Source organism: Orbicella franksi, chromosome 14, assembly GCF_964199315.1.
Source record: "Orbicella franksi chromosome 14, jaOrbFran1.1, whole genome shotgun sequence".
Classification (NCBI taxonomy): Eukaryota; Metazoa; Cnidaria; class Anthozoa; order Scleractinia; family Merulinidae; genus Orbicella; species Orbicella franksi.
Genome location: NC_138158.1, coordinates 1,202,491 through 1,211,720, shown reverse-complemented (window position 1 = coordinate 1,211,720; position 9,230 = coordinate 1,202,491). Strand labels below are relative to the sequence as shown.

Genomic DNA, 9,230 nt, shown 5'->3' with positions numbered 1-9,230 from the left:
CACGACTCATTAGCTATGCATAGTCAGTCAGTCAGTCAGTCAGTCAGTCAGTCAGTCATAGCTAGCTCGTAATGAACCGAATCCCGCGCTGTGATTGGCTACCCGACCAGCCAAGATGGCGCTATTTTGCCCGCTCAGGATTGCTCGCTGATCCGCAAGAAAAGGGCGTTCTTTTTCCATGTAATAGATACTTTATCGACCAAGCTTGTTCGGCCAAGATGGCTGAATATTGGTCTCGATCTTTTTTTGCGTGTTTATGGACCTCAACTCCGTCACGGTCTATAAACACGCAAAAAATGATTGGCCAATATCCAGCCACAATGAACTCGCACCTGGTCAATGACCCATATATACCGAAACGTATTTCAGGTTATTTATCTGGCGTACATAATAATATACGTGAATACATGGAAATAATACTTGGTCATTAAGGTGCATTGCCGACTCAATATATTGTAAGTATTATATGTAGTGTATACAATGAAACTAAATATTAATAAAAATAATACGTTATGTTTAAGCTTTTACAGGAATTACTCTCAGGTTACCTCTTTCAGTTTCCACCCAGATCTCTCAGGTGGAGCAAAAGCAAGCCTTCTTGGTTGTATATTAATGCTCTTCACAGTGCCCACATCAAGATCATAGAACTCTGATACAATTACGTGTAGGTTGCTAAAAAAAAAAACAATTGACGATAGATCTAAACTCAAATGATTTATAGTTATTCTAAAATTTAAAGTTCAAAATTAATCTGTCTGCCGGACATTTAGGGAACTGTCCTATATAAGCAGTCTCAGTTGGAGACATTCCTGGTTGATCGGGTCCAGATATAGAGAGCTGAAATAGGGTATCCATTTTTGGGTCAGGTCTGAAATAGAAATTAGAAAATCACACATGCTCTTTTCCTGAAGTAGGGTAAGGGTTTCAACAAACGCACTGCACAACCTCACCTAATTAAGCTCGGGGAGTTCCCCCAGGTATGTCCGATACTAATTGTCTGAACAGTTAGTCCTCTTCTGAGAGGAAACTATTGGCTAAAAAATCACGTGAGGCTTAGGGTTGTAGCAGCGTGTACCTAGCCTTGAACGTTTTCAATCCTTTCTATAGCAAGTTGTTCCTAACTAATATTTTTTCAACTTTATGTCCTAAAAGCTGCTATAATCATTTTGGCACTAGTTTCTGTAGCTATGGGATTCAAAGCCACGAATTTTAACCACGAAAAGGTATGACGAGCGTTCCCGTAACTTTTACTTGTCCCTCCCTCTCCCCTCTCCCCTCCCCCCGGACCCAGAACACGAAGGAACACAAAAAGAACGCATTCTACCTTTCCCTGTCTTGTGTTGTCTCGAACAAGCTTTGATTGGCAGTTTTCTGTTTCCCTTGTCCTTCAATCCTAACAGTCAATCCGTAGTCACTCCTCGCATGTGAGTCCCAGGTGTAAACTTTGACCGTGTACTTAACTATTGGAATAAACAGAGTATTCATGAACTAGGTGCACAATGAAACAATCTAGGGTCCGCATATAGCCCTTTTATCTTGGCATAATTTAACTGGAAGGTACTTCATTGGCCCTATTATTAATTACCCTTAATTGTGGGCTTCCAAATGCGATACAATGGTGCTACTTTTTATTCATTTTGGAAAACAACATCCTGATAAGACGACCTCGGTTTCTGGAAAAGGTGATATATGAGCAAAGACAAACAGTCTACAAAAGTAAACTGAGCTAATTGTTTCTGCGCATCCTTACTGCACACGCAAATTCACACGCCACGTCATGCATCCAGCGCGCGCACTAAGTAAGTTCATAAAAATAGTTAACAAATAAAGAAGCCTCGACTGTGCTCTGTTCTGTTGTAAAGCACGCAGGAAGCGGTAGAGCACGAAAGAAGTGTAAGGGAAAACACGAGACGTAGTCGAGTGTTTTTCCCTACTTCTGGAGTGCTCTACCGCTTCCTAAGTGCTTTACAACAGAACAGAGCACAGTCGAGGCTTCTTTATTTGTTTTATGATAAAGAATCAGATAATTTCCCCACGCATTCGGCTGAATTTTCAAACCAAACTTTATTTTCCAAACGAGCAAAAGTGGCGTCAGCCGTGCACTGTTCTCTGATAAAGCACGCTAAAATAAGCCAATCACAATCCTTGTTAGAATTGTTCAAATAATTTGATTGGCTAACGAAGTGACAGCTGTCAATCACAAACTGGACTTCAGCTAAGCTTTCAGTTTCGAGAAGTTTGAGCGGCTTTCGAGAGAAGAACGATGCCTTCAAAGTTCGCTTTTAAGTTAATTTTTAAATACGGATCTCAAGGCAGGTAACGGTTTATAGTCTAGAGGAATCCGGCCGTATTGTGGCCCATGAAAACCAGCACTTTTCCAGTGGAAATTACGAAACGCGGAGCTCAAAATGCCGAGTTGAATTTGAAAGGAGCTACAGTTATTTACGGCTTGTAGCCGCATGCAGCAAGATTGCCCGAACTAGCGTAAAAGTTAGAAAGACTTAACGGCTCCCACTGGTTCTACTCCGAGCACAGAAGAGAATATCAGAGCAAGTTTTGCATTGACCACTCGTCGGTTTACTTCGCCGAGATGACCTGAGAACGAGCGTTACTACACTGCATGTAAGTGTTGTTTGAGCAATCGAGCATTTTTAATTGTAAATTTACAAAAATAAAGCTTCTCATCATAAACAGAGACAGTTCAATGGTTGTTTTCTGTCGTCGTTTTACTTCTTAGTATAATTTCTGCCTTCGTAACAAATATAATTTCTTTATCGAAGCACTGTTTAGGTTGAGAATTTGTTTATTTCGCTACAGCTGTACATGTTTTGTCGGCGGGAATCTAGCAAAACTTGTTATTTTAGTACAGTTTCAACACTACTGTTGCCAACAATGGTCTCTGTGAGCCATATTTACTACAGAAAAATAGCTCACTTCCACTGCGTTTGTCTGAGTCACAGGGGATGTTTAATTTGGGTCAAATTTGTCAAACTTCCGAAACAAAAATTTGTAAGCCAACTCACCGTTATCAACCAGTGCTCTGTTCTCTGATAAAACACGCTGTTTCAGCCAATCAGAGTGCGTGTTATATGGAAACTTTATTATAATTCATAATAATAGAGGACCACTTTAGTTTATCTGTCAACTATATAGAGGCTCCTTGTGAAAATCTTACCAAGGCAGTCGACCATTCGTTTCACGCGAAATGCTAGGTTATCTGCGATGCTGTTAAAACTGGCGTCTATGACTTCATATGGATAGGACACGATACCTTCCAGCTCTTGTATGCGTGACGCTTTCTCAGTGTTGGGGATAAGGACACCAAAAATGTTGACGAGGTTGTATTGCAACGACCCTGCTGTTTGTTTGAGTATGGAGGTGTCCATAATGTCACCATTCTCATTCTGTGCGTTCCCGTCTGAGAATATGACTAGAGTCTTGAACATTGGCGATGATTTATTTAATAAGAATAAAAAATAGCATTAACATTGTGAACAACAGAAATAGAACTCTGAGACCTACTATCTTGCAGTGTGTTTCTGTTTTTTCTGCAACATAACTGCGGTCTGATTATTATAACTTTTTTGCCCAAATCTTCTATCGTCTTGATACCAATTTTGAAAAAAGTGAGAGATAATGTAGATAACTTAAATTTGGAAAGTTTGGATGGACCCAAACGGAAAATAGCCAAAACTGAAACTCACCTTTGAAGTATCGCTTGTTTTTCTATCGTCAGGACGCTTGTCAAACTGTTTCAAGACCATTTTACTCAGGGCAAGGTTTAACAGGTTTAGGCCGCTTCCTCTGTGTTGGTATTCGGTGTCTATGTATCTGATTGTTTGCCCGATTCTTCCAAAACAACTTATTCGCCGTGACAACGCGTATGTTGCCACAGCAACTTTGGTGTCAGCTGACACACTGCTTAATTGAGTCAGCATTCTTTTCACCACGGCTTTTATGTTTTCTGCTGTCGCTGAGGAAATGCCTTGACTGTCTTGAATCAGAATAATCACATCCGCCTTGTCCATGCAAAAGTAGACGCCTGTAATTAGACAACATTTTCTCTGTTATGTATTTACAGATCTGGTGGATTATCACAAGACTCCTAAAAGCCCAGTAAGTGGCCTCTTTGAGCCATTCCTAAAGGAAATATATTGTCAATTTATAACTTCCTCATGCTCAGTAGCATCAGGCCACGCCTATATTCACCTGACTAATTCCAAGAAGTTCTTTCATTGATTTAATGTTTTAATTTATATCCTCAATTCGCTATATAAGAGTTTTATTTCGGTTGTGAAAGGTCAGATTTTAAGAGATTTAAAATATTGAAAATTTTGCATCCGAAAAAGGAATGATTTCATAAAAAGGAAAACATATCTATGTTTCAGCCCTTGGTTTAAGTCGAAGCTAGTCGAAAATAGTTGTATTTAATGAAAAACTACATTTCTTTCGGCATTGAAATAAAGAGGAAGTGTCTCCGATATGTAACGGAAGTTACCCTGTCAGCGCTTGCGCAGTGTACACAACCAGCGGCACTTCGATAAAATCCAAAAGAAGCACACGAAAGCCACACAGAGATAGTCTTTCTTTTTTCTTTTGTGGCTGTTTTTCTGAAAATCTGTTTTTACTTTTTCTTTTTGACTTTCAATTTTGTGAAACGCAGAGAAAAAACATGTAAAGTGTAACCGATTTTGTTAGCTTTTGAACTGTTTAAATTTCCCGTGCTCTGGCTGACGCAATTAAGCTGATGTGAAATTTCACTTCCTTAGCAACCCACACATAAATCGGTCAGTGGGCCATTACAAGTCTAATTCAGTCCCAGTTAACTGTGGGGTTATAAATTAAGGTATTTACGTCTTCAGTTCTCATTGGTGTGTTATTCCAGAGGACGCTGAATACGATAAAATGGATACCCAACTTGGTTCTACGTACTTCCCTTGGCTCTAAGAATATAAAGCTTACTCAAATAGGAAAACAAATACTATTTGGCGCGATTTTGTACTTTAGAAACTGTCAAGAACTGGGTAACAACACAATTCGCCCTGGAATTGGGTCAGGATTTAGAAAACTGGGCAGCACACGCCACTTCAAAATTCAAAGGAGTATTCTTACTGAGCTTGATTAAGAATACAACACAAACAGGGGTGATAAACATTGTATTCCAACACATTTTAATGCAGAACTTGACGTTTCGTAAGCTAGTCAACATACATTTTCAAAAGTGATCGTGACCCCCTTAAGTTTTTGAAAACTAGATATCGTAAATATTACAGGCCTGGAATCTAAACTCAGAAAGATGATCTGTGGCAGCGCGTTAATTAACTTGTCTAGACATCATGAGGAGTAATAGCTGGTAAAGCAACAACTTCTCACTACTGACATTGACATTCAGGGAAGATTTTAGCTCTTGACTGAACAGAGCCTCTTTAATTTTGCAATGAAAGTCAGTTTTTCAAGACGCTAATGTCAAATGCCTTACAATGTCCCCATTCTCATTCTGCACATTCCCGTCTGAGAATATGACTAGAGTCTTGAACATTAATAATAGTAATAACAATAATAATAATAACAATAATAATAATAACAATAATAATAATAATAATAATAATAGTAATAATAATAGTAACTTTATTACCGTGTCAGCCTTTCTAGTTTTTAGAAATAAAAACTAGTTGCAGACGATTTGTTGATTAAGGATAAAAAATAGCATTGACATTGTGAATAAAGGACATTAAACCTTGGGACCTGCTATCTTGCAGTGTGTTTCTGTTTTTGTTTCAGCACAACTGAGCTCTGATTTTTATCACTTTTTTTCCAAATCTTCATCTTCTTGATACCAATTAATATTTTGACAAAAGTCAGAGATAATGTAGATAACTTAAATTTGGAAAGTTTGGACCCAAACGGAAAATAGGCAAAAGTAAAACTCACCTTTAACGTATCCCTTGTTTTTCTCTTGAATGGACAGATTCTCTTTAATTTTGCAATGAAAATCAGTTTTGAATGACTTTTTGAGAGCAGTTAAGGCAATCTTTGTCTGGAAAGTGAGTTTTGATGCGGCGTGTGTTTTGGAATATGATCTTGAGGTTGGCGAAAGAGTAAAAGTTGAAGAGTTGTCAGGGCAGCGTTTACTGAAGGATGTCAAAATATAGAGTCTTATCCTCCTACTAAAATTCAATGGTAAATTTGATGCTATCGTGTCGACTATTTACAAAACTTTAAAACTCAATAGCATTGTCTTTGCTGTCAAACATGGTGAGGGTGTCATCTACATGCTGAACTAAAGTGAAGGACAGAATCTACTGTTTTCTTCAAAGTGGCACATGAAAATGGTAGCTAAAAATGGGTTTAAGGTGAACCCATGGCTACACCATCAATCTAATTTTAGTATTGGCCATCTAATATAAAATGGTTCTTCTTAGTGGCAAACTCTAATGGATTATGCAAAGCAGAAAGAGGTAATCGCGGAAGATCAGGGAGAAATACAATCTGTCTGGACAAATCTGCATTGTCTCATCAAGTGGCACATTTGTAAATAGGGAAGTAATATCCAAAGATCCAAAGAGCACATTATTCCGTTGTTATGTTTGTAGGCTTTGGCCCAATCTGCAAAACTAAATGAATCCTTAACCGTGTGCTGGTTGGTAGAAATTGGCTGAAGTATGCCAACGAGGTAGGAAGACTGTAATTGTAGGTGTAATTGGAATAATGTTTATCCCCACTGTTTGTGTTATATTCTTAATCAAGCTACGATGGCTAAGGAGCAAGAGTTTATCCCCAACTTGCTTTTCCTCCCCCACCCCCACCTACTGGAAGAGAAAGTGCTCACGAAGGCCATTATAATTTACTCGGCAGTTCCATACAGAGAGAAGAAAAAATCAGTAAGATTCCTTCTGAATTAAGATAGATTCTTACCATAAGGGCAAATCGATTCCTTTATTACTTTCATTGCTAGGAGATCTGCAATCTCGTCAAGTTTATCAGAAAAATCGGCGTTGATGGCGTTATCTGGTTCAGTGACGATGCCTTTTAACTCTTGTATTCTTGGTGCTTTCTCAGTGTTGGGAATAAGGACACCAGCTATTTTGATGTTGTTGACTCTCAATAACTTCGCTGGTTTTTCAAGCATGAAGCTTTCCATGATGTCTCCATTCTCATCCACCGTGTTCCCGTCTGAGAATATGACTAGAATCTTCAAAATTAAAAAACAAGTTTTTAAATAACAAGAATGAAAAACAGGATTGACAATGTGTAAACAGCCGAACTTCCACTAACTGACACCTCTCTATAATGGCCAACTCTCTACAACGGCCACGTTTTGGGTCCTGGAGGAAGTTTCATACATTCTCTTATTTAAACCTCTCTACCATGACCACCTCTGCCACAACAACGGCCACCAAAGCACGTCCCTTAATCCACTACTAACAAACAGTTTCAACAGGACCCCATTCAGTTATTGTAAAAAGTCATGCCACTTGATCCATACCGCGAGTCGTTGGTCCCTTATTCTGTTTGTTTTCTGTTTTATTGATAATTGATTGTGTTACGTATTTGCAGCGGAGCTCGCGCAACCCGAAGGGTCGCCAAGCAGAGCTCCATACTTATATAGGGAAGAAAAGGAAACCCATGATTTGATTTCCTCATGGTTATCATGGCTAGCGGTATTGCTCGTGGGCGTGTACCCACGACGGCGGCGGACTCGCGCAAGATGGCGGCCATACTTCAAAGAATAGCTTGTCAGCGATATGCAGCCTTGGTTTGCCGTGTACTTGTGTCAAAACAAGGTATCCGCTGACCAGCATTACGTGACCATATCGCGGGCTCAAGTTTAGAGCTCATTGAGGTCACGCGTTTTTTTGAAGTTGACCGCTGGGCAAGTGCAGGTTTTCGATTGGATCGTGGGCTCATGTCAGGTTAACTTGTTGAAAACAGGGCCGGGTTGTTCGAAAGCCGGTTAACGCTAACCCAGGATTAAAAGTTAGCCGAATTATAACTTTTTCTTCTATACAAATGTTTTTCACTGCTTTTGTTTTTGTGATTATTAAAACTCAAAACAGTGTAGCCCCTGAAGGTTAGTCCTACCTAACCGAAATATTGGGTATTACATTTACTCTTTTCAGCTGTCCGGTCAACCCTCAATTGGTTTCGAAACAGAAGGCCAAATAATATACAAAAAACCTCACTACAAAGTTACCAAACTCAAATCACAGCCTGGCCCAGGAGCTATGCTGTTAGACTGGCGTAAATCTATGTATTATGCTACAATAAGGTGTGGTTTTGGAGATGCATTACTGTAATCGACTTTGGAATTTAAGATATGCTGTCTTGCAGAAAGTTTCTGTTTTGCAACAATATAATTTAGATACAAAAAATGTGACAATACTGATACCTTTTTGTTGAATACCAGATAATTTGTTGATCACAGTTTGGGCCAAAAGTAAATCTCACCTTTGCAGTGTCTGTTATTCTGTCGCCACGACGCTTTTTAAACTGTTTCAAGACCATTTTACTCAGGGCAAGATTAAGCAGGTTAAGACCGCTTCCTCCGTATTGGTATTCGTTGTTAATGTAACTGATTGTTTTATCTGCGCTTCCAAAACAACTTATTTTCCGCAAAGTAGCGTACTTTGCCAAAGCAAACTTGAAGTCAGTTGATTCACTGCTTAGTCGTCTCAGCATTGCTCGCACCACAGTTTTTATGTTTCCAACTGTCACTGAGGAAATATCTTGACTGTCCTGGATCAGAACAATCACATCTGCCTTGCTGTTGCAAACAGGACTGTCTGTAGTTAGATCAAGACATTGTTAGTAGATCTAGTGAGGATACACAAGGCAAAATTTTATTCACTCCCAGTGTTCTGATTGTTGATCAACTTCATGCATCTATAATGCGTTAGCGTTTTAATGCGGCCACCCCGTTAATACGGCCAACGGGCACATTCTGAAATCCCAGCCTGTATAATACTCTATAATTTTACCCCGTTTATGCGGCCACTCAACATTAGTCACATTCTCAGGAAGGATAGCAACAATGACTGTCTAATAGCCATGATGTGGGCCCCTGAAGTAAAAAGGAAAGGTGGAAGACCGAAGATCACATCGTCAAGAAAGAAAGATGGGCTGGTGGATGGAGAACATGGAATGAGGTGTGAGCCGCAGCCGGAGAAAGGGCAGCGTGGGGACTTAGTACAGAGACCTTATGTGTCATTTGGCACGAAGTGGACAGGTAA

General features: G+C 39.5%; 1 protein-coding gene across 1 annotated transcript in view; it reads right to left on the bottom strand.

The window, feature by feature from the left end:
- Positions 1-8,899, bottom strand: part of LOC145468395 (uncharacterized) — a 12,289-nt gene extending 3,390 nt beyond the window's left edge. Inside the window, exons 1-6 of the mRNA XM_081452088.1 lie at positions 8,449-8,899; positions 6,916-7,192; positions 3,705-4,042; positions 3,176-3,437; positions 1,325-1,460; positions 549-672 (exon numbers count right to left, since the gene is read on the bottom strand). Coding sequence (XP_081308214.1) covers positions 549-672; positions 1,325-1,460; positions 3,176-3,437; positions 3,705-4,042; positions 6,916-7,192; positions 8,449-8,679 — 1,368 coding nt within the window. The 5' untranslated portion in view covers positions 8,680-8,899. The remainder of the gene's footprint in view (positions 1-548; positions 673-1,324; positions 1,461-3,175; positions 3,438-3,704; positions 4,043-6,915; positions 7,193-8,448) is intronic.
- Between the last annotated feature and the right edge of the window lie 331 nt (positions 8,900-9,230).